The sequence below is a fragment of the Thamnophis sirtalis genome, unplaced genomic scaffold, assembly GCF_051295495.1.
Source record: "Thamnophis sirtalis isolate CommonGarterSnake01/CBP01778 unplaced genomic scaffold, rThaSir2_p1.2 scaffold_15, whole genome shotgun sequence".
NCBI lineage: Eukaryota > Metazoa > Chordata > Lepidosauria > Squamata > Natricidae > Thamnophis > Thamnophis sirtalis.
The window spans coordinates 1,926,973-1,953,610 of record NW_028261395.1 but is presented as its reverse complement, the minus strand read 5'-3'; the positions used below and the strand labels follow the sequence as shown (position 1 = coordinate 1,953,610).

The window sequence follows — 26,638 nt, the reverse complement described above, 5'->3', positions numbered from 1 at the left end:
TGTGTGTGATGTCAAAGCACCTGGTATGCTCAAATATGGGAAGGAGCATATTGCTTACCTTTATTTATTTATTTGTTTGTTTATTTATCAGCACCAGAGGTAGGTTCCTGCCAGTTCGCACCAGTTCAGTAGAACCGGTTCGTCAAATCTACCGAACCGGTTAGAAGAGGTTCCACCAGTGGACCCGGAAAGCAGGCCACACCTACAGAAGAGGTTCCAAAATTTTTTTGAAACCCACCACTGACACACACACACACACACACACACAAACTCACACAGGGAGAAAGAGAAAGAAAGAAAAAAAGAAAGAAAGAAAGAAAGAAAAAGTGAGAGAGAGATGAAATAAAAAAAGGAAAAAGGGACAGAGAGACAAAAGGAAGGAGAGAGAGAAAACACATGGCCGGCAAGCCACTCCCACCAGGTCACATGGCTAGCAAGCCACTCCCACAAAGGAGGCCACACCCACAGAGTAGGTTCGAAAATTTTTTGAAACCCACCACTGATCAGCACAGATTATATATATATATATATATATATATATATATATATATATATATATATATATATATATATATATATATATATATATATATATATATATATATATATATAATCAAAATATAAATAGCCTCCTCAAATGAATACTACGGACCGCTTGGCTATGTAGGATAATAATCTTCCAGGCATGTCTTCTTGATATAATATAGATATAACTGAACACAAATCTCAAGTTTATTGTCTTTTCTAGTGTGACAGTTTCCCCCCCCCCCCGAAACAATATTTACATGCACATTTTTCAAAAGAAATATTGAAAAAACTAGATTATCAAAAAAAATAAACCACATTAACTAGAACTGATTTTTTAAATCTTTATATATTTTCCATTCCTTTCAAAACCTGCTTTATTTTAGAGCAACGTTCTATTAAAATCAGTAATTCAATTGTTTTCTTACATTTTAGCGGAAACATTTCATACATGTCATGTTGAGGAAAGCAGGGAGAACAATTTGCAGTTATTCATGGTTACGGTTCTTCAATCTCATGAGTGAGAACCTACTTTGATTTTACATAAAAGGCATTGTTTTCGCCAATTATTTATCATTTAAATATGAAAAAAACAGAACTAGACTTGTTACAGATACTTTTTGTAATGTTGAATGATAATGAAGCTTTTTTTTTAACTTCAGAAGTAATTTTGTCAATATACAGGAAGTTGTTTATAAAATAATGCATGCAAGTACACATCCAATTTATTTCAAAATGTAGTGCTCTGTTGCATGTGAATAATAATGAGCTCCGTGTTCCTCTTCAGAAGCATAGTCTAAAGGCAAGCCATAATTATAATCAATTGTTACAACCGGTAATCTTTTCCCCTGGCTCACCTCTCTCTTAATTTCACACTCATATTCCCTTCCACTGCACAATGAGATTGAACTCGGTTCCTGATGTGAAGATGAAGAGTGAAGGGTTGGGTGAGAAGAATACGGAACAAATCTAGTTTTTCCTCCTCTGTTAATTACCTCCGAAGGATGGATTTTCCTGTAATCGTCAGGGCAATCAGATCTATAATATGAAAACAATTATTAATCAAATGTTGTGAGCAAAGTAATTTGTAGCAAGGAGACATACAAACATTGGTTTTACTTTATTGAAACAACAAATAGCTAATTCAAAGAAACATATCAGAATGTACATGATTTCACTGAATATTCTTTAGAGAAAGAGTCTTTCAGAATAAATGTAGAAAATGCCTTTTTTTGTTTTCAAATTATACTAATTACAGGTTCTGTGTGATAATCCTTTGTCATTGGCTTTCTAATTTCAAGCTGTTTTACTGAAATATGTGATGGGACAGATGCTCAAGTATGGAAAGATTCCAATTTGCCCCGTATCCTCTCTTAGAAGGATTCTTAATCTTTTTAATAACATGGGACATGCTTCATGTACAGTATGTCTTGGAAAACGTTCCTTAAATCTACTCACACGGAATTGTCAATTTACAAGTATTTCACAATTTTCAACCAGTTGTTTAGTGACTGTTCTAAGAGTTAGTTAATTATGATCCGGTTCTTAAATTCTGACAGCTGCTCCCCCCCCCCCCCAATGACTGTATTTGGGTGCTTGGCAACCAGCCTGCATTTATGGCCATTTGTAGCATCTCAATGTCACATGGCTGCAATTTACAACTTTTTGCTAAAAAAAAAAACCTGTTTAATTCCTACTTTCGGCAAAACTGGCCCATAGTGAACAATGGATTGACTTAATGACCCCAGACTCACATGATGATTTGCTTAGTGGCCTCTGCAAAAAATGGAATGGGAAGTGCTAATTATGAAATGCCGATATGAATATGACTGCGTTGCTAGAATTTAAGTTATGGGGTTATATGCATTTTTTGCGATCACACCTCTTTTAGGAATAAATATTGCCCTCTTGGATTAAATTAAGAATACATCAAAACGGAACTCAACAGTTGAATGTTAGCTAAGGTTTTCATATAACCAGAAATAAACCTTTCAAATGATGTATTGTCTTCTTAAAAGACTGTCTTCTTGTTAAAGTTGAAAAACTATATACAGTTTTATGATCATACAATGTATGCCATTTTTCAGGACTGGGCTACATTAGGCCTTTAAATAGCATACCTGGAACCAATTTTAATTAGTTAGTGAACCAAAATAATAATAAATTTTGACAATCACAATTTTACCTGCAAGTTCTAATATAATTATCTTTATCAGAGCCATAATCTTTCCGAAGTAAGGGAGATTCTGTGTAGTACTCATGAGAAGGAAAACGATAGCTTCTGAAAGGAAAAGAATAAACCTTTTCAGCAGAATATAATACTCTAATCAATAAACTACCAAGGGGGGAAAAAATCACATCTCCACCACACTGGCTGAGAAGCTACTCTATAAAAAGGGAGCATATCCCACATTCACTAGCTTTGATTATGTTACCTATTTGGGTAATGACATTTCTACAAGCAGACCATCAAGCTTAGAGAAATCCAAGGACCCAAAAGAATAAATTCTTAAAAGAATGTATGTAATGAAGAAAAAATAGGTGTGATACTATACAGGTAATCCACAATTTACAACCACAATTGAGTCCAAAATTTCTGTTGCTAAATGAGACGGTTTTGCCCCATTTTATGACCTTTCTTGCCACAGTTGTTAAGTGAATCACTGCAGTTGTGGTTGGGAAGTAAGAAAATACAAGGCAAAGAAATGAGATAAGAAATGAAAAGGAAAGTTAGTACCTCTAATTTATGCCGATATCATCTTAGGTCTCTAGACTTATTTGCTTCCATAATATTTATATACAGCTTTATACACTGTCATTTATTCTTTAAACTTTGATCCAGAAAGGCAGTTTGGTGTAGTGGTTAAGGCATTGGCTAGAAGTAATGAAAAACAATAGTCCCACTTTAAGCGTGAAAGCTGTGTGGCTGACTTTGAGCCAGTCAGTCTTTCAGTGGTTGTGGGGAAAATAGGAAGATGTATGTATGTATGTATGTATGTATGTATGTATGTATGTATGCTGCCAAGTTACTTATAAAGTACTACACCTGGGAGAAAAGTCAAATTAATAAACTTCCCACCTTTAAAAAATATTAATTTCATCCAACACAACTTATTCTGTGGCTTGTTCAGTCTTCTTTCATATATTTTGCTCACAATTCCTTCCTTCCTTCCATAAGATCAAACTTCCTCAATATGTTTTTTTTCCCCATACTGGTAATTTAATTTAGTAGTCAATCCACATTCATTCGGTACCCATTCATTCCTGTTCACGTTTTGTCATGCAACTTTAGTAACTTATTCTCATTGCATTCAACCTTTACATTTCGTGTTTTAGACAGTTTTCAGTAAATATTTTCATAACAGAGAACACAGTGCTTATCACTTTTCTACTAGTAATTGCATGTCTTAAAATTTCCCTATATTTACAAACCATTCTAGTAAAGGTTACAAATTCATCTACCTGAATTTTTTCCACATTTAGATATAGTTTGCAGTCATTCATTCCAAAACCTACTTGGTATTTAATACCTTAATTTTTGGATACATCTTGTTGCAATCATACTATTTACCTATCATTAGCTACAAATTATACAGGATCTCAACAAGGCATTTTCTTCATATAAAAATTCACGTAATTCATGTCCCCAATTAGCACATCTCTGCATCATCACAAGCATTCCTTATAAATCCATGAATATGTGACACAACCAAAGAGACATAACACATCCCTTCTTATTCTCTGCTTGATGCTGAAGTTTGTGCTAAGTCTTGAATTTATTCTTGCATTTCATTTCGTTATTTGTTTATAAATCATTTAGATTTTGTAATTTGCACTCCAGTGATTCTGGTGGTGCACAAAGAAACAGAATAACACCAGACAACAAAAAAGGAAGATGAACATAGATCAGACACACAACTCTTCACACAGGGAAGCCACATCCCCACCTTTGCCCAAAGTCTGGGAAAAGAGCCAAGACATTCGGGCTCGTTTAAAGGACAGCAGGGTTCAAACCTCTGGCAGGATATTAGAATGAAACCAATTCCCAGGCACAGTTGGTTTTGTAAGCAAAGCACATTCATATTTAAAGATTTCTTCGGTTATGCCATCTGTATCTATCCTATCCATACCATACGCCCTCATCTTCCAGAAATGTTCCTCTGGATTCTATTAGAACAATCTTTACACAAAATAATTAATTTGACTTCAGAACTCAAAACAAAGCTAAAGTAATATCTATTTTAACTTCCCAGGACCTTCCGTAGCAGACCTCAAGGTGATTAAGGGGGAAAAAAAAGAATTAAAACAGCACCATCAAGTGAGGACTTGTTGAACACGCAACCAATGATTCTGGGCTCAGAAATTCTCAACAATGGATTTTTAACACATTAGAATTATTAATTGATAGGAACTGTACTTGCAATCTGATTGATTACAACCTAATCTATTGATTGATAGGGTACTTGTAACTTGACTCCCTTCTCGAATCAAAGACCAATTGAGAGAGCGCATTGGGGCTGGAGAAAGGCGGAACAATGGCAGGAACAACGGGACCAGCACCAACAATGCAGAGTATGCAATTGATGTTCCAGATGATACAAGAGGGTTCCACCACAAAACCGCGTAGCTGACGTCATCATAGCGCGACGAAAAAAGCACGCTGTGAACGCTAAAGCTAAAATTAACCCCTAAACCTAAACCTAACCCCCTAAACCTAACCCTAAACCTTAACCTAACCCTAAACCTAACCCTAAACCTAACCCTTACCTTAACTTGAATTGGCTTGCTTTCAAAGCGCTATTTAAAGCGCCCTTTTTTCTCCGCGGTCACTGTTGTCGCCCTGCTGATGACGTCAGCGACGCAGTTTAATCGGGCGCGCTTTAGTGGAGCGCGGTTTTGTCGTGCCATGATACAAGAGACATTGACGAAAAGCCAAGAAGTGACGGCTACAAATCATGAAGAGACGTGGAAGAACCGTGAAGAAATGAAAAATGAAATGGGAGAATTGAAAGGAAATATCAAAAACGTGGAGGACAAAATTGAAAGGATACAGAATGCCTTAGCAATCAACGAACAGAAAAAACACAGAACATCGAAACAAAAACAGAACAAACAGATCAGAAGATGGAAAAAAATTGTATCAAAGTCGCGGACCGGATGCATCACACGCCCGCACCCAATTTAGCGGAAGGGAAAAGTCCTGATACGTCAGGAGATGCTGCCGTGATGTGAGTTTGACACCCCTGATCTACAGTGTACAGGTAGTCCTTGACTTACAATAGTTCATTTAGTGACTTGTTCAAAGTTACAATGGCACAGAAAAAAGTGACGTGGCCGTTTCCCATAGTTATGACCGTTGCAGCATCCCTATGGTCAAGTGATCAAATTCAAACACTTGGCAACTGATGGTTTCCAGTTCCATTAATATAATCATATATCAAAAATGTAAACTGGCTAGTATGAATGGATTTACAGAAATGCGTTTTAAAAATTGCATTTGGTTTTGTGTAACACGTAATTCAAACTATTAGTAACCAATTAAAAGGCAACTCTGCCTGTTTTATTGATTTATATGATCTTCAGTTTTGTTAGTTAAAAGAAAAAAATGAACAAATACTATAATATTATTGAAGCTAATCAATAATTCTTCTCACCTTTCAGAATGGTCCTCATATGGCTCATTAATGTGAGCTGAGTGATCATTAAAGAAATTCAGCCTTTGTTCCCTGTTTTGGAAATCTTCCAGCTGTGACTTCTCACTAAAATCACAGTATGACTGGTTATCAAGGAATGGTCTACTTCTTCTATTGGAATCTTCATCATCAAAATCTTCTAATGACAATTTTCTTCGTAATTCACTGTGAGGCTGCTGGTCAAGGAAAGGTATCCTTCTTTGTCCACATCCCCTAGTCACGTACTCAAAATCTCCCACTGGTGAGTGGATATAATCACGAACAGGACAGTTCTGAAACAGCCTTAGTCTTTCCACAGGTCTCTTGTTCAGGAACAACTGGTTTTTGTCCTGCAGGGGTGACGGAAAATCAATAGGCTGTCGATTGTAAAATGGTCTTTGTCTTTCCCCTCGGCCTCCATTGAGCTGGCTCTCTGTCGGTCTGTGATTGTAAGCAGGAATGTCAGCAAAATGTCTATGGATTTGACTACAGTTCATATTAATGTCTCCACCTGATACATTTCCTGGGAAGTCATCATCAAGCTGGTGGTCTTCAAAAGGTTGAAATCTGTGCCCTGGCTCTCTTGTACTAAATTTTAAATCTTTCATCTCCATTTCTTCTTGGCAGTCATCATGAAACTGGTGGTCGTGGAAATGCCTTGGTCTTATCTGTGGCTGGGGTGACTGCATGTCATCATGAAACTGGTGGGCATGATATGGTTTTCGACGTTGCCCAGGACCCTTATTAATAAAATCAAACTCTCTCAATCGAATCTGTTCCGGTAAGTCATTGGGGCCATCATCATAAACTCTTAGTCTTTTACCAGGCCTGCTAGGGGAAAAAAAATGTAAGTATTATTTTGTAAGAAAATCAAGCGATAATATACACTAACGAAAACTTAATTCTAAAGGGACAAATGTAAATTTATCAAAATCGTTTAGAATTTAGTTTGCCCTTAATGAACATCTTCTCTGACCCGTATGGTGCATGTAAATACACTTATGCATAGGGTCTAATTCTCATTCCCCTGCAAAGCACTTTGAACTTGGCTATGAAAACTTTGCTTTCCTGCTGGGGTTGAGACAGCAAGAAGGCTGGTGAGTTGTCGGTAAGGATTCCAGCTAACCAAAAGAAAACTGCAAAAAACGTAGGAATGAAATTTACTTTTGACTGCCTACTTACAGTTTTCTGCACTACTAATAGCAGTGTGAAAATACGAAATAAAAGCTTGACAATGAGTGCATTAGTATTTTTAACATGTTCAAAAATAATTGTCCCCTCAGGGTTGAATAAAGTATGTGAGAGTTAGATTTATACAATTCTCCTACCACATGAAGACAAATACATTTCTGGCAGTTACCTAGCATATTCTTCATTTGGAAATGGATCCATATGTCTGTCTATATCATCTGGCGGTGGCACAATATCTCCATCAGCATCCCACATATTCATCCCCAGGTTGCTAAGGAATTTCAAAAGAGAATGTAACACATTTTCTGCTGAGGATACAATGAAAAAAAGACAAAAATTGTGTGATTACACTTAATCTAGTGAAAGAAGGGAGTTCTCAGGAGGATGTAAAGCATAAATCTAATGATTATAGGATACTTTTCTATAGTCTTCCCTGAAATGGCTTACTCTTGTAGGTATTTTCTATCAGCATATCAACTTCCTAAATCTTTTAGGATTCACCGTTTGTTTTCCACCTTCTCAATTTGGGGTCTACTTATAGAATATTTAAAAAGGCAATGATTATTCTACCTTTTGTGATCAATTTCAGAAAAAAATAAACACCGAAGCTTATTTAAAATGTGTCAGAACAGAAAAAGGAACATATTCTACGAGAATAGGACTAGACTCACCTTCTCATTGGGTGAGTTTTAAGATCTGTCAGATATATATGACCATCCATATGGTGACCACGCGCTTCTCCAAAAGCTAAACAGATGGCAAGAACATGAGTTATGTGAAACAGGGCTCTTGATGAAAAATGGACAAGCTATCGAGGAAAAGTTCAATAATAGCACGTAATTCAAGAATCTTGACTTGTTTTTCTTTAAATTTTGATAATATCCTGATATAGAAATCACTCTTTCAGAACCACAACAGCAAAAGGATGCTTCTCATATAAATGTTCCTGTCAGCTGAGGTTAGCAAATCAGGACCTAGGTCAGTGTTTCTCAACCTTGGTGACTTTAAGTCCTGTGGACTTCAAATCCCAGAATCCCCCTCCCAGGGATTCTGGGAGTTGAAGTCCACAGGACTTAAAGTCACCAAGGTTGAGAAACACTGACCTAGACTCTGTGCAGCTCATCCTCCCAAAAAGTATTTTTTTCTACTTAAGCACAAGCTAAGATTGTACTTAATATTGATTAAGTCACTAAACATAACCGAACTACCTAAAGAAATTATATGAAACATTTATCCTTTTGTTATAGATGTGCTTTTGTACATATAGGAAGGGAGGGCATTTCCATTTTTCAATTTCCTGCTGGAATTCCATGAAGTTCATTTTTGTGATATGAACCTGAGAGCGAAAGCAGGGGGGGGAAACTCTTCAGTTCACATGTGATACTTTGGGAAGTGATTTTTTTGAATCTCGGTTACAACAGCTAATTCAACCAAACAATATTCCATAACCTGGGATTCTGTTAAAAAGGCCATGCAAATACCTTGGATTGCTGTTTCTGGATCCCAACCTTCAACATCAATAAGATATCTAAAGGAACACAAATACAGTTATGGCTTACCCAACTTTTCATTGCAGTGAAAATAATGATTAATTTAATGCTTGTTGTGACACTTGCCTGCATATAAGGTAACCTGTTCTATTGATTCCATTAGTGCAGTGTACTCCAATGAGTTTCTCTATTGGAAAAGCAAAATGAAAATTAAACAATGCAAACGTATAATGTTAATGCATGATGAAAAATAGGGCTTAAAAAAAAAAAGAATATCGCTCTTTAGTGGATTCGTGAAATTACATTTCTCTGAAACGTTGATTCAGAACTGGAAAAAATGGGGATTCGGGAGCAGGTTGTATGACCTCTCCTGCTAAGTGTGATCAAGAAGAGGCAAAACTGATAGAACTAAACACTTCTTGGATTATGAGAGGGGTGGCCTTAAGTTTTAAGCCAGCTTTTTGTTTGGTTTACAGGTGTTTTATGCTATTAAAGTTGACACCAGAGATTAAGATTTAGTTTATTTATATGCCGCCCTTCTCCGGGAGGGACTCAGGGCGGCGAACAACTCAAAAGGGGAAAAAGGGATACAAACACAGTACACGTAATTAAAATACACAAGAGTCACACAGCCATACAAGTCGAGAGGGGAGGGGAACTCATCAACCCCAGGCCTGCCGGCACAGCCAGGTTTTGACGGCTTTCCGGAAGGCCTGGAGAGAGGTGAGGGTCCGAATCTCTGCGGGGAGCTCGTTCCAAAGGGCCGGAGCTGCTACAGAGAAGGCCCTCCCCCGGGGTGATAGCCAGATGGCATTGGCTGGTAGACGGAACCCGGAGGAGGCCTGCTCTGTGCGATCTAACGGGTCTATGACAGCTTTGTTGAGCCACATGCAGTTTGGGTAGCCTTTGACTTAACGACTATTCAAAATTACAATGGATGCCACAAAAGTTACTTACAACTTGCAATCATGTGATCACATTTTGGGCATTTGGCAGCTGGCCCGCATTTATGGCCATTTGAACCACTCCATGTTTATGACCATTTTGCCATAAACTGGTGTTACTCTTGGTTACTGGCAAAAATCATCCCCTAGAGCAGTGTTTCTCAACCTTGGCAACTTGAAGATGTCCGGACTTCAACTCCCAGAATTCCCCAGCCAGCATTCGCTGGCTGGGGAATTCTGGGAGTTGAAGTCCGGACATCTTCAAGTTGCCAAGGTTGAGAAACACTGCCCTAGAGTACAATGGGTTTGCTTAACGTCCACAAGGTTAGCTTTACAACTGCCATGTTTGCTTAAAGACCACTGCAAAAAAAGAGCCATCCATTCAGGTTGGTCATGACCCACTTTATGATTTACAACTGTAATTGTCAGGTCGTAAGTTGATGACTACCTGTATATTATGTAGAAAGTAGCAGCCTTTCGTAACCAAGTGTGGGTGCAAGACATACCATTCCATCTTCTGTGTAGAATGTAGAAATCTATCTCAGGCTATGGTTGATGTTTTTTTAATTAGAATAATCTCTCTATATAAATTTGTGTGTGTCCAGCATAACTCTGGAATGCCTTGAGCAATTTCAACCAAACTTGGTATACAGATGACTTACTCTCTGGAGAAAAATACTGTGGGGGTAAGATACCCCTAACACCCCTTGGTGCGTGAGTGTGTGTGTGTCCTGGCATGCAGGTGGCATGCAGAGCTCTGCTCAGTTCCACTGCACATGTGCGCACGCATCCCCCTGGCCAGCTGGTTTTTGAGTCTCTGCCCCAGAAACGCAGGGTGCGGGGGAGCGGCACGAGCCCCCCCCCCATGCCCTGTTTTTGCTCCCAGGAGGCTGCAGGGAGGCGTACTAGGCCCAAAATGTCGTGCACGTATGTGCCGAGGGCAGGGGGGGAGCCAAGCGACACTACAGATATAATTCATTCCTTTTCCTGTCTAATACAGGATTAGGATAAATTAATACCTGGGCAACAGGCAACAGCTAGTATGTGTATAGAAGGATAATTATTGCTATATGATGGTTGGAATCTAAAGAAATACACAACTTCCAATTGTTCCGGATCTCTAGAATGAAATGATAAAGGCTATTATTTACCATTGTCTGCATTTTCCCATAGGAATTTTCTGACCCATTTTTTAAACTGTAGAATAGTAGGATCATCTGGGACTTCAAGTCCTACAGTAAAAAGTTTCTTATACTCCATACTTTTGGGCAAATCCTAGCAATGAAAAGATGAACAATACTGTAGTTAATATAGTTACTGATTACCAAATATCTTTTTAGCAAGTATTTTAATATTCATTTTAAAAAGAAATTAAGTGCATAATGGCATTAAGTGAACAATCCTATTTTTGTATGTTGCCGCAATTTCAGCTTGTTTTGGTACAAGTTGACCTCCAGACACAAAACTGAATGTAACTTCTGTGATGAAGATCTTTACAATTTTTCCTTCCTCGCTACATTAAAATATTTAATAGAAATTCTGGTAGTGAGAACACCTGTGAATAAAGCCAAATTGTTGTATTGTGGCATGTAACAGCATGACTAGTTTATTGGTTTTAAAAGTGTTATCATGGTCACACTCTGATGTCACTTGAAAATACTTTTTAAACATTTTTTTAGTAGTAACATTTTATGAGGTTACTTAAAAATAGATATTTCATTGCGTAAGTGCCTCCATGACCATTGGAAGGGATGTCTGCAATCTTCAAATTATCCCTGTTTGTTTGTTTATTAAGTTTCTTGGCCCAACTCAGCTAAGTGACTCTGGGATGGCTTACAATTCTAAAATTATAAAATAATTTTAACGATTCAAAAACACTATAATGTCAGGGGGGGGGAAGGGAGGTGGGGTCCTAGGGGGGAGGGGGGAATATAGTATGTGCTGGATTTTAAAGTGATTAATATGATTGCACTTGTATACTGTTGCGTTTTTAATTCTAGTGTAAAAATAGGAAGCTGAATATATTGATAGATAGTAGAAATACACCGAAGGGAGGAGCAGAGGGATAGAAGAAAGAGGGGTAGAGAGGGTGGGAGAGAGGATCGGAGGGAGGGTGAGATGGAAGGGAGGGAGTGTATTGGGAGAGAGGAGTGATAGAGGGGGAGGGGAAGTAGGGTAGAGGGGAATGTTGGAGGGGAGAAAGGAAAGTTGGAGGGGGGTGAAAGAAAGGGTGTATGGAGGGTTGAAGTGGTATATTGGGTTTGTATTTTGGGGGGTATTGTTGACAAGAGGAATGGCTGTGTTTATTGCTCAATGTTATATGGCCCCGGTTATGTACAGTATATATGTGACCGTATGAAATGAAAATGAAAATAAAACATATTTACAAAAACACTATAATGAAAACATCTGTAAAATAAATAAGTACAAATAGCAGCTGTGGTGTTTAATCAACTCATAGTAAAGCCAAGTAATAGGGGCCCTTAACCCATCCCAAGCCTCAGGCCCAGTTACACAGCCAAGATTTTAAAGTTTTGTGAAAAGCCAAAAAAAAGTGTTGGGACCATTCTAATCTCCAAGGGGAGAGTATTCCATAAGTCAGGGGCTACAGCAGAAAAAGGCCGTCTTCCAGTTCCCACTAGTCAACACTCTTTGGCTGGTGGGATCTGCGGCATGCCCAATCCGTTGGATTGGATTGGACAGGTGGAAACCCTTGGGGAGAGATGGTCCTTCAGGTTATCCAATCTCAAACCATGTAGGCTTTAAAGGTAATAACCAGCATTTTGAATTATATCTGGAATCAAGCAGCTAAGTTTGACAAGTTTGATTTAAAATCAATGAATATTTTTGATAAATCTTCTATACTATAAAGACTTCTATACTCTTTACCAGATTCTACTGAATAGTGGGATTAATTTCAGAGGAGTCACATGTAGGATTGTGCTGCCAATCTCCCTGTCAACTAATATTCCACTAAAGTAACCAAACATATAACTCTAATGTTCCATTGCAAAGGAACTATGAGAAACACTTTCATTTAAAAAGAGTAGAATACATTTAAAGATGTTTAGTTCTTCAAAATGCATAGTAATATATTGATATACTAGATGAGCTAGCATTTGAGAATAATTCCTTACTGTAAATACAAATTTATGCACTCAGCAGATGCTTCCATATTCACAATAGAAGCCTATACAAAGTCCTTGACTTACAACTCATTTAGTTCAAAGTTACAACAGCAATGAAAAAAAGTGATTTATGTCCATTTTCCACACCAATGATAGCAATAGCAATAGCAGTAGACTTATATACCGCTTCATAGGCCTTTCAGGCCTCTCTAAGCGGTTTACAGAGAGTCAGCATATTGCCCCCAACAATCTGGGTCCTCATTTTACCCACCTCGGAAGGATGGAAGGCTGAGTCAACCCTGAGCCGGTGAGATTTGAACCGCTGACCTGCTGATCTAGCAGTAGCCTGCAGTGCTGCATTTAACCACTGCGCCACATTGCACCATCCCCTCCTTCTATTATCCCCAGCAAATACTAATTTACTATTACCTTGATATCATAGTATCTTGTTGTATATGTTAAATCAATGATTAAACCAAGCTCCGTATTGAAAACTTTCACTGCAGCAATGAGATCTTTAGGTGTAAATTTTTGTGTTGGTGTAAGTCGATGATTGATTGCCTGGGATGGAGGGAAAAAAGAAAGTAAGTACAGAATGGAAAGATATTCTTATGCATATAGAAAAATCTAGACTCATTAATTTAAAAAATAAAACTCAAAACAAAAGACAAGCATTCAGAACAATTAGGTAGTTTCTAAGTAAATAAATAATTTATTTAAAAATAAATAGTACAGCTAACAGTCCTTTAAGGACTGAAGTTGTTTTTCTTTTTACTCTACTTGTATGTATTCTTTTACTACAGGGTGATACTGTATAAATATTTCATATTTTATATTTTAATTTAATTTTAATATTTTCATGAAATAAATATTTTATATTTTACATCTCCAGACTCAACAAATGCAGACTCTGAAAGCATTTGTCCAAAGCCATGATTCTGAATTAACCATGAATAAGTGAAGTTACTTGCTGTTCTACAGAGGAGTAAGGAAGCAGTGTCTGGGTGGAGTAGGTAATTGTGAAGTAAACATCTTTTATCTTTGCATTTCCATCTTTTTGAAGTATATTTCACAATTTAGAACTCTATATTCTTAGATAATATTACTATTTATCAGATACAGAGTTGCTTCAACAGTAAGATGGCATATAAATATATGGCAAACAGAAATACCCTTTCTTCCATTTTTGAGGAACACCATCCATAGTAGAACTAGGAACAGTGCTGTCCAAATTGGAAAAAAAAGTCTGTTCCACCTATTATGTTTTCAAATTAATTCATATGTGAACCTTTTCATTAGGTTTAATGAGCAAGCAAAAGCTAAGTTACATGAATAAAAATATAAGAGGAGCAAATATACAGCATGTGTGTGTGTGTCTGTGTGTGTGTGTATGTGTGTATATGCGAGAGCGCACACACACATATATACAAACTAAATGAAAGAAAAAAGAAAAATAAATATATGTTTGTAAAAGTAAAATCGGGAAGAATACAGTAAGATCTAAATAAAAGTAGCCTGTTGTTGAAGTGTTGAAGTGAAGTTGATGAATATGTGCATGAAAGTACAGGTTTAATTATTAATGGAAAGGTTTATAATGTATGTGAAAAATATGAATTGATGTCACTGAGGTTGTTGTGGGTGTATTTGAAAGTAGAAATCCATTGTGTGATGACAGCATGGTGACAGTTGCATGTTATGTTTCAGTGTAAGACAATAATGGAAGAAGCAGGAGGTGAATTAGGGCAAATTTTGAGCAATCTTCTGAATGAATTTGATCACAGAAAAATGTGCAATTATGGAATTGAAGATTAGCTGTTTAGTATCAAAAGTATAAGTACAATGTATTATATAAAATGAATCTCACTTTACTGATTTTCTTTTTTAGTTAATATAACTTCATAGAAATAGTGTTTATATACATACCCCTTTTAAGGGTACTTTAAAAGCAATGAATCGAGTTCCTGGTATAGGTTTTCCAACTGGTGATACATTCCTCCATCTAATAAAAAGAAAATATATCTTTAAATATAGAAATGTTAAAAAAATTATGACTGCAATGCTTTATAGAAAACAATTCTGCTCTGATACAGCAATTCAAATTACTGAAATAATCACTCATGGGAAAAGAACTTGGGAGTCTGAATCTATAGAAGCTACATTGAACTGGATTCATCCACCTCTTAAGTTCATCCACCTCTTAAGTCTCCAATCAAAATGACAGTTTCTGCTAAAATTGGTAATTTAAAAAAAAATCATTTACATACATTTCTTAATGTTGCCAAGCTCTTTGCAAGTATGCAAAAATCTTTAATCAATTCTCCTCCCCTCCTCACTGCTATTATGCTGGGCAAAAGGAGTTTCACTCCAAATAACAATTCTCAACATACTACGGTCTTTTTTAAGTTTTCAGGAAATGACAGTAATGAAAGAAACAAACATTCCCACCCCAACTAGACATGGTTTCATTCCAGAGGTAGGTTCCTACCAGTTCGCACCTATTCGGTAGAACCGGTTTGTCAAATCTACCGAACCGGTTAGAAGAGGTTCCATCAGTGGACCCGGAAAGCAGGCCACACCTACAGAAGAGGCTCCAAAGATTTTTGAAACCCATCATTCACACACACACACACACACACACACAGAGAGAAAGAGAAAGGAAGAAAGAAATAAAAAAAAGAAAAAAGAAAGTGAGAGATGAAAGAAAAAAAGGAAAAAAAAAAGGACAGAGACAAAAGGAAGGAGAGAGAGAGAGAGAGAGAGAGAGAGAGAGAGAGAGAGAGAAAACACATGGCCGGCAAGCCACTCCCACCAGGTCACATGGCTTGCAAGCCACTCCCCCAAAGGCCACCAAAGGAGGCCGCCAAAGGAGGCCACACCCACAGGGTAGATTCGAAAAAGTTTTGAAACCCACCACTGTTTCATTCACTTCTTCTTTCATTCACTTCTTAAGCAAAAGTACCATGTTTCCCTGAAAATAAGACCCAATCTTATTTTCTTTTAGGCCTCAGAATAAGAATCAGGTCTTATTTTCGGGGGATGTCTTACCCGCTTACCTTGGGATCACTGCAGCCAGGCCTGACGTGTGTCATTGTGTGTGCAAGCAGCAGCACACCATATGCATACTTGGCTCGCATTCTTTTCTGCCTTCTCAGACGGGAAGCAAGAGTGAGAGAAAGCGCAGTCAAGTGGAAATGGTTGGAGTGAACTTAGCAGAGTTTAGCCAAAAAGAAAAGGATTAAAACATTTATTTTAAAAAAAAATCATCCAGAGATTGAAACTGTTTTAATCAGCTGAAAAACAGTTTGGAGATAGCTTTACAGTTCAGAGACAGCTAGCATGGGCTGCGCAACAAGCCATGTGGCGTCTGGCCACGAGTGGTCGCAGAAGTCAGGCAGCAGTGCAACAGGTGTCGGGGTATGGGAGGCCTGGCTGTGGTGGTCCTAAGTTAAGCAGGAGCGGGGCCCATGGGGTAGCTCCACACCCCCCACACCCCAGCTTGATTTTTACACATGTGCCTCATTCCACCTCATACAACCAGACGTCGAGTGGGACTTAACTAGGCTTGTTTTTGGGATATGGCTTATATTAGGCGCATGGATGAAAATCAGGTTAGGGCTTCTTTTGGGGGTAGATCATATTTTCGGGGGGAAACGGTAGTTTGACCACGGTATAAACTAGTGAGGTTCGTATATCAGCCTTTGGAAGCATAGCTGCATGGTTTATTTATCTTTGTAAATAGAAAAATGCACTGGATCTAATGAAATCTTTTTTTAAAATTTTATTTTATCAATTTCATATATACATTCACAATTATATGATCTCATAACTGTTATTAATAATATGTATTTATAACAATTTTTCCCTACTGTTAACAATATACTTGAAGATTGCTTTATTAACATCCCATAGATCCATCTTATCTTACAATGGTCCTACTTCTTCTTCCCTCCCTCCCTCTTTCCTTCCCTCGTTTCTTCTCTCCTACTCCCCTTCCTTCCCTCCCTCCTTCCCCTTCCCTCCTTCCTTCCCTTTCTTTTCTCCTTCTCTCCTTCCTTTCCCCCTTCCTTCCCCCCTTCCTTCTCTCCTACATTCCCTCCTTCCTTCCCTCCTTTCTTCTCTCCTTCCCTCCTTCCTTCCTTCCCTCCCTCCTTCCCACCCCCCTTTCTTCTCTTTCTTCTTCCTTCCTTCCTCCTCTCCTGGATCTAATGAAATCTTAATCCATGATCCAACCACTTGTGAACTCCACCAACTTCAGCCCCATTTAGAGTACTGTAAGGAGATTTGTCCTTAACGTTTTGCTTGATATACAACAGAGATACACAATCTGAGACCCAGGGCCTACAAGCAGCCCTCCTAAATCTTGGCTAATGTTTTCAGAGCCCCACCAAGAATTCTGCCAACTTCAAATTTTTAATGGGACAAATCAGGGAAAAGATTAAATATACAAAAATTACATTCAATTTAAATGAAGACAAGGGATTTGTGCCTGGTCTCATCAACTTCTACACCTGGCCCATATATTTATTTCTACGATTTCTATGATATTTCATTTATTTTGGGTTTTATGGGGACAAAGGCAATGAAAAGAAATATGTTCCAGGAGTGGAATCTAGTATAACATTTGTTAGCATTGGATTCAACAGAATGGAGATGCTCCTTATTTTAAATACATTTTAAGAAACGTATATGTATATTGTACATTTCATTCTTTAAATCAAACTTGAGGAAATACAGAATGATTTGCAGAAATTATTTAACATACTACCTATAACAACTTCTTTCCTGAAAAAGATTATCTTCTGATAAGTCTAAACTATTATTACATAAAACATTTATAAAATTTGAAACTGCAAGAAGTTGGTCAATTTAGAAACCTATTAAAACATGCATTATCAAATGAAGAGTCATTCTGTTCTAGCATGTTTATTGCAAACTGAGATCTTATGCAGCAGCCACAAACTAACATAATAATGCAAAATGTTTTTTTTTAATCAAGATATATGGAAATCCTGCAATATTACATACGCATAACACAAATATTGAATTTTTAAATAAAAGCACCAATCTGCCTGGAAACTAATATCTGGAAATAATTAATTTGGAATTAGAAACTCTACTGGTTATGGCTGGAATAAATGACTGTGGATTGATCGAGATTATGAGCTAGTCATCTCAGCATGTACAGGTAGTTTTCAATTTACGACCACAAATGAGCCCCAATTTCTGTTGCTAAGCGAAACATTTAAGTAAATTTTGCCCCATTTTATTAACCTCTTTGCCACAATTGTTAAGTGGAACACTGCAGTTGTTAAATTAGTAACGTGGTTAAGTGATTCTGCCCTCCCTATTGGCTTTTCTTGTCAGGTGGCCGCAAAAGGGGATCACATGACCCTGGGACATTGCAACCATCATAGATATGAGTCACTTGCCAAGTCTCTGAATTTTGATCATATGATCATGAGGATGCCGCGTTGGTCGTAAATGTGAAAAGTGGTGATGTCACTTTTTTCAGTACTGGTGTAACTTTGAAGTCACTAAACAAACTGCTGTTGTGAGGACTACCTGTATATAGCAGTGGACTTATATACCGCTTCCTAGGGCTTTCAGCCCTCTCTAAGCGGTTTACAGAGAGTCAGCCTATCGCCCCCAACAATCTGGGTCCTCATTTTACCCACCTCGGAAGGATGGAAGGCTGAGTCAACCCTGAGCCGGTGAGATTTGAACCGCTGAACTGCTGATCTAGCAGTAGCCTGCAGTGCTGCATTTAACCACTGCGCCACCTTGGCTCTGTGATATATATATGAAAGTTTCCGTGAATTTTTGTCCATTCTTTTGTAATTAATATATTTCTAGGACATTTGAAGTTGTAAGAGGTGAGGCAAAAAAGATTTCAGCTGAACAAGTTTCTGGAATGTTTTTGTGGGTCTAAGAATTCTTTAAAAAAAAAAAAAATTCAGGGAACTTTCCCTTAGGGATCTTGATGCTAATTACCTGGGAAACACCTGAACCAATTTCCAGTAGTGGTACCTGTTTCTTTGCTTTCCTCTTCTTCAGAGATCCTTCCACTAACCCCTATGGCAGTGGTTCCCAAACTTGGCAACTTTAAGACTTGTGGACTTCAACTCCCAGAATTCTCCAGCCAGTGCTGGCTGGAGAATTCTGGGAGTTGAAGTCCACAAGTCTTAAAGTTGCCAAGTTTGGGAACCACTGCCCTATGGGAAAGCAGCTGAGGTGATGGACCAACTCATCTAAGCAGGTTTTCAGTCTTTATAAATGTTGCTTTTAACAAAAGTAACTAGTTCCTCTAGTTTACAGATTGTTTGTTTTCAAAACCCACAAAAATCTCTATAGTGCTTGTTTTGATTAATTATGAGGATATCTATATGCTATATTTATATATCTATATGCTTCCCAGTAAATCTAGCAAATTAAAGAGAACAAGGGAAAAAGACTCAGGTAGCAGTTGATAAAATACAGCAAGGATGGAATTCTATTTAAAAAAACAATAATTTTATTCAGATTTTAAACAGAAAGATTACTTTCAAGTTTAAAGTAAGTCATTCTTCTGCTTGGGATGCTATCAAAGATGTACTGATGTAACTTTAGAGAGAGAGGGGGCAAAACTACTGTTTCACATGCGTCCAATGTTTAATGAAATACTTTCAATTAATGTTTAATTCTTTAAAAAAAATTGTGCCATTCTCTCAGAAAGAGGGAGCAAATGAGCAATTACTTCACAGCTATGAAACCAGGTACTATATAATTTATTTTCCCCTCATTTTTTCCCCACAGTAGAACCTCTGGTCACAACCATAATTTGTTCCATAAATTTGATCGCAAACTGATTTGGTCATGACCTGAACCTAATTTTGGAAATTTGGTCCTTCCAAAAACAATGGTGTGGAAGGGAATAGGCTGGGGGGAAAAATGTGATTTTTTTGGTTGGAACCCGATTTGGCCGTGGTCAGAAGTGTTCGTGACCAGAGGTTCTACTGTATTATCTGACAAAAAGTTATTATTTAAAATATTTTAATACTCTTATTTTTCGTATGTGCTTATAAACATTTGCCCCGGGTGTTCAGAACTGATTAACTATAGCTGAATGGTGAAATAAAGAAACACATAGAACAATCAAAAAATTTTTATTGGACACTCAAGTCAGAAATACAAATAAGACAAAGCCTTGAAGCTAGTTAAATTCCAGATCTGAAGGGTGGTCTGACAAAATGTGTATGTATTTGATTCTATGTGTGGTTATTATATAAAATGACAACAAAACAATGGTTGTTCATAAAACAATTAGCACCTCATATGATGATACCAGATCATTAACATAAACAACTCATATAACAATGCCAAACAATAAAAACATGTTATATAACAATGCCAGATATTTGAAATCATTAAATTTTTATTTTCACAGGATATTTTGGAATTGGTTGCAAAAAAGCAAATTTAAAAAGAAACTGATAGGTACTTCTTCAAGCAAATTCCTCTGCATTTATAGAAATGTTTTATAAGATTGGCTTTTGACAAAATAATCCTTTTGCAAGAGATCCTAAAATCTAAGAAAATAATCCACCATCAAAAATTCAAAGCATACTGATGTCTGATTTACCCAATTCACAGAAGACCAAATATATATTTTAAAATAGCATCAAAATTTCATGTCCTCAATGTGTATTTTTTACTAATGTGCTATTATTTGCACATATCTACTAGAAATATAGAGAACAGCTAAGTATGAGATTAATAAATAAAAAAGACAACTGAATTTAACTCTTTAAATGCTGCTACCACAAACCTCAAACAGTAGTGATTTCCAAGCTTCAATGTGCACTAAAATGATACATATGAGTATCAGCAATGTATGCTGAGCTTACTTTGGCACGTTATAATTATTGCCATGCGGAACTTATGTATAGCTCAATGTACAATAGTAACCATCACAGCTATTATTTTTGAACAAGTTACCATACTTAGTCTGCCCTCATCCATAATCTTAATTGTGGGTGAGGGCATCAACGTGGTTTAGATCAGTGTTTCTCAACCTTGGCAACTTGAAGATGTCTGGACTTCAACTCCCAGAATTCCCCAGCCAGCGTTCGCTGGCTGGGGAATTCTGGGAGTTGAAGTCCAGACATCTTCAAGTTGCCAAGGTTGAGAAACACTGGTTTATATTACCAAGACCTGGGTGGGCCCAGAAGAGGTTATTACCCTTTGGTTAATATATCCATTGTGATTTCAGGTTTTGCATCAACTGAGACCCCAGGGAAGGGTGACTATTATTACCCACAAGTTGTTGAGGGTACTCTGAGGCTCTGCCCTGCGAATGACCAAATGGGGGAGTTTCTGGTTGAAGTTAAGGCTTCCAGAAATTACTGTTACTGAACAGCCCTCGTTGCTGCACAGCATAATCTTTGCTTGAGTGGCTGTATTCCATTGCTGGGGTTGGGATGCAGTCCCTGAGGTTGATAATTGTCAGGGATTTTAGCTCATCTCCTTAGAGACACCGAATCCAGAGCTCTTGGCTTGCAAGCTATGATGCATCAATCCTAAGTACGTGAGGCCTGACTAATAGTGGGGATTGTACATTACAGTTGGTTTTTGTCTTGGACAATTATGCTCTGGTGTTGGAGGATATTACTATCAGTCCATTGGCAATGATTGATTACTCCATGGTTGCCCTCTTGCTCACTGTGCCAATCACTCCAGGGTGATAAGGGCCTGTTCAATGATGCATCCAGGTTGACTGGAGGGATTCTGATTACACAGTAGCTTGGGATTTTCCTTGAAGATCCAGTAGGCAGCTCAGCCAAAGTCTTGGTTGCAGCCTGGAATAATAGCCCAGTGACTGAGGCCTTGCACCCATAGCTTCTTTGTAGCCCGAGTGGTGATGCCTTAGGAACTCTGGAGATGACGTGCCAGAGATGGTGGAGGCAAACAAAGTTCTAATTGCACTAAACATGATTAACAGCCCATATTGGGGTGAGGGAGGCAAACCAATATTTCTCTGTCCTTTTTGTGTTTGCAGATGCCTGCCTTGACTAGAGTGATCCATTATTTACTGGGAGAGAAACATCCCAGGAACATCAGGAGCTATGGTGACAAGTATTCGTACTATCTACAGATAATGCCATTCTGATTCACTTAAACAGATCTATGTAAACCTTAACCCTAGCATTGCCTGGTTTACAGATGTGATGTTACATGCCCTAATTTTGTGACTCTTGACAAAGTCCTCCAGATTGTGAATTCAGTAACCTGTTGTTGTTTTTTAATCTAGGTTCTTCCTGAGTTAAGATGGGACGTAACCTACAGTCGTGGTCATGCAATGATCTCTCTCTCTGATGACGGTGATGGTCTCTCCAGTGGTGAAGGAGGCAGAGGATATACCCTTTATTAGGGAGCCATTGCTGGACTTTACATTGTGGACAGTTACCATCCACCTTCCAACCTTCCCTTTGTGGTTAAGAAGGCGATCAGAAGCAGTTGTAGAAAGTCTGGAGGAAGCAGATTATTTGGACCCACTCTAATCAGATTTCAGGCCAGGGGAGAGTACTAAGACATTATTGTTGATGATGTTTAGCAGAGCTGAAATGAAGATAGTGTCACCATCCTTGTGCTTCTTGATCTGTCAATCACGGTATCCTCTTGCACTGGGCTGTGTGAGTTGTAAGAACTGTGTTGTAGAGTTTACATCCTTCCATAGCAGTCTTTCCTAGCTTCAATCTGGACCGCATGTATGAAGTTGTCACTGTACTAACCACTCTTGGGAGACTCTTTGGATCTCAATAGTGAGGAACAGATTGAGAATCGATCCTGATCTCACTGAGTGGCTGGGGCTATTTAGGCCCCCTAGGCTTGGGGCATTTTCATCTTTGGTCTTAGCTTGCATTCCCCCATTTGAAACTAGCATGCAATATTTTTTGGGGGGGGGAGGGGGCTCCTGGATTTGGAAGCTACTACTGAAAAAGCCCAGGAGGATAATTGTCTAGGTTCACCTTATGCAATAGCTGCACCCTCCTTGCCTTAACTGTGAAGTTCTTCAGAACGTTACTCATGTCTTATTATGTCATGATCACCACTGCAATGCAGGCTACATGGAACTGTCCTTGAAGACCATCCAGAAGCTTTATCTGGTTCAAAATGCAGTGGCACAGGCAAGTAATAGCCTTCTTGCATTCTACCCAGGTCACCACTGCTTCACAAACTTCATTGATTACCAGCTGGCTTCCAGGTGCAATTCAAAGTGCTGGTTGTCATTTATAAAACCGTTCATGGAATAGGGCCTGGTTATTTGGGGGGGGGGGGCTTTCTCTGTTCCTGCCAATTCAATGCAATCAGGCAGACTGGGTGTAATATGGCTCTTTTAAGTAAGATGTTGCCAACTTGTGGGAACAAGGAACCAGACCTTCTTTGTCACAGTTCCTGCCCACTGGAGTAGAATCTGCACAATGATACATCTAGCTCCTATTCTTCAAAAGTTCTGTAAGTCTCTGAAAACCTGGATCTGTTCCCAGGGCGATAGTGTTTGTGAAACTCATGGCAATGTTTTGGTTTTTATTTAGGTGGTTTTACAGACCACTTTTTAAATATCATGTGTTCTTTTAAAGTTATAAACTGCTCAGAATCTTTCTAGAATCTGGTCACCTTGAAATTTAATAAATAGCATAACAAATACTAATCTTACACTTTTTTCTTATTTATATGTTTGGCTAATAGTTTTTGCAATATTTCTTTTAATGTTAAGCTATTATTCCCAATTCAACATTTTACTAAATGTTGGGACTATTAAGATGATCAGTTTATATCAATTTTAATTACTAAGTATCTTTTCAGCAGTTAATTGACTATTCAAACTGATTCAGAAAATAAGCAATGCGGCTTTCAATGTTCAATATTACCCTACTGAGATTTTCTAAAAATCTGCATTATTATTAAAAATCAATTAAATAACACTAGCAACATTGATAATAATGGACAAGGTAAGAAGGCAATAGAGGAGAAGCAGGAAATAATTAAGCAATAAAACTTAACACGTTTTTGCTTCAGGAAGTAATAAAACTAATTTCAAGTAATACTGCTTGATAATATCACTTATGTTTTGTCGTATAATGTCATTTCCGGCAAAACTTCAGTGAAGATTGAAGATAGTCACACTAGCAAGTTCATTAAACATCTTTTTCAGTTTATTAAGCTTAAAATGTATTCAGGTATTTTGCATGTCAGAAGAACAGAAATAATGTAATATATTTGCAGGCTAAGTTAACACTATCAGACATTAATAAAATAAATTGCCACTGGGACAAAAATCTTGCAAAAAGAAAACTAAACCACATGTCCAAGTGAAGACCAGTTCTATGAAATTACAGAAAGCACTCTTGTTTAATCCAAGGTAAACTGAACAGCATGTAATAAACCTGAGCCATCCCATGGTATCATGTTATTCTAGATGTTATTCTAGATATAGAGCCGAGGTGGCGCAGTGGTTAGGGTGCAGTACTGCAGGCCACTTCAACTGACTGTTATCTGCAGTTCAGCAGTTCTAATCTCACCGGCTCAAGGTTGACTCAGCCTTCCATCCTTCCGAGGTGGGTGAAATGAGGACCCAGACTATGGGGGTGATATGCTGACTCTGTAAACCACTTAGAGAGGGCTGAAAGCCCTATGAAGCGGTATATAAGTCTAACTGCTATTGTTATTGCTACTGAAGTAATCTTGGTATCAACCTTCTATGCCACGCCATTGACATCACTGCGATTATAGAGTTAATTTATTCCAAGTCCAAAGTTGAGGATACAAGAGGAATAGGAGATACTGAAGGCTGATGGAGCATTATAAAATGTGGGATAAAATACTTACCTGGGGGGATGGTAACCTGCATGCCCGTTATCATACTCACCTTGTCTTGCAGTAGAGATTACAAAGATGATTTTGAGACAAGAGAGAAGCAGGCGGGGCTGTCAGAGCCCTCTCCCCCTTTTATCTCTCTATAGGCTAGACAGTACTTATACGATACTTACCCATTAGGGATAGTATTCTTCTTTACCATGCTCAATGCTGGAACGGACAAGAGAGCAGGAGCCAGCAGAGAAAATGGGCAGCACTGCAGCAAATGAGAGAGAACCGCGCAGTTAACACGGTGCCAATCTCTTTCTTGAAGTCTTACGGGATCGCCCTGAAGGACCCACATTAGATGGGGTTTCAGGCGGCTTTGTTTGGAGAAACCCAAGTCTCGTTTAGAAACACTCAAGCTTTTGAAACAAAGGCAAAGGCCAAGCCTTTTCTCACCATTGCTGCTTAGCATCTGCAAGGTCCTTCCTTTCATGGTGGGCATAGTTGGAGAGGCGCAAAAGTGAGAGAAAAGTAGCACAGCAGCAAGGGTGCTTTAAAATTCCTTTCAACAAACCAGCCCTTTTTTGTTTTAAAGCAGTGTTTTTTTTCCTCCCAAACTTGGCCAGTTAAGACCTGGATTGTTGGGGGGCAATATGCTGACTCTGCAAACCGCTTAGAGAGGGCTGAAAGCCCTATGAAGCGGTATATAAGTCTAACTGCTATTGCTATTGACTGCAGCTCTGCAGTTCGGCGGTGCAAATCTCACCAGCTCAAGGTTGACTCAGCCTTCCATCCTTCCGAGGTGGGTGAAATGAGGACCTGGATTGTTGGGGGCAATTTGCTGACTCTGTAAAACGCTTAGAGAGGGCTGAAAGCCCTATGAAGCGGTATATAAGTCTAACTGCTATTGCTATTGACTGCAGCTCTGCAGTTCGGCGCTTCTAATCTCACCGGCTGAAGGTTGACTCAGCCTTCCATCCTTCCGAGGTAGGTAAAATGAGGACCCAGACTGTGGGGGCGATATGCTGACTCTGTAAACCGCTTAGAGAGGGCTGAAAGCCCTATGAAGCGGTATATAAGTCTAACTGCTATTGCTATCGCTATGAGTTGGTTTCCTGCTTGAGCAGGGAGGGGAAGTTGGACTAGATCCCTTCAAGACCTCCAAGGTCCCTTCCCAACCCCAGTTAGTCTGTTAACCGCCAGAATTCCCAAGCCAGCCAGCTGGAGAATTCAGAGAGATGGTCCGCCATCTTAAAGCAGCCAATTTTATTTTATTTTACTTTTTTTGGGTGGGGTGGGGGAAAGAGACCACTTCGGCAAACCAGGCCCAGCAACCAAGAGGGGCCTTCTACTACCTCTTTGATTTGCCCTCATGGGCCAAGCAGCCGACGGGACGGGGAGACAAGAGCAATGGGGGGGTCAAGCCATGAGGGGAGAGGGGGGGCAGCTGTCCTACGGCTTGACAAGTACCATTGGGAGAGCATCAAAGGCCCGTCTCCCGCCGCCGGCGCAGCAAAACTGCTCGCCGGGCGGCCGACTTCCAAAGAGACGGCGAGGCCTTACAGCAGCCTTTGCCCGTTGCGGCGGCGGCGGCGCCAGGGGACACCCTCATGTCCCCTCAGCTTCTCCACAGAGAGGATGGCTTTTGGGCCCACCGCGGTGAAGGCGGCGGGCAGCTTCCGACTACCCGAAATTTGGGAAGCTACCGAGCCGCAGCTTCTGCGAAGAACCAGAAGCGGAGCGAAGGCCGCGGCCGGTTAAGGGAAACCCGGCATCTCGTACCCTCAGGCGGGAGTTTGTTTTGCAAGCCGGGGCCGGCAAACCGAAATCCCCTCACACGATGCTTTTTT

At 38.9% G+C, this 26,638-nt stretch overlaps 1 protein-coding gene across 2 annotated transcripts; it reads right to left on the bottom strand.

Moving 5' to 3' along the window:
• Positions 1-774: 774 nt before the first annotated feature.
• Positions 775-26,638, bottom strand: LOC148042420 (uncharacterized). 2 transcript variants are annotated; one of them, XM_087701948.1, is made up of 12 exons: positions 26,571-26,638; positions 24,977-25,059; positions 14,874-14,949; positions 13,380-13,511; positions 10,974-11,097; positions 9,005-9,065; positions 8,870-8,916; positions 8,060-8,135; positions 7,558-7,659; positions 6,180-7,028; positions 2,711-2,806; positions 775-1,563 (listed from the first exon to the last, which is right to left on the bottom strand). In XM_087701948.1, the coding sequence occupies exons 2-12, from the start codon at positions 25,003-25,005 to the stop codon at positions 1,251-1,253; spliced, it is 1,905 nt and encodes a 634-aa protein (XP_087558074.1). In that variant the 5' UTR covers positions 25,006-25,059; positions 26,571-26,638; the 3' UTR covers positions 775-1,250. The 2 variants fall into 2 exon arrangements, with proteins under 2 accessions (XP_087558074.1, XP_087558075.1); XM_087701949.1 differs by having other exon boundaries at positions 6,180-7,025.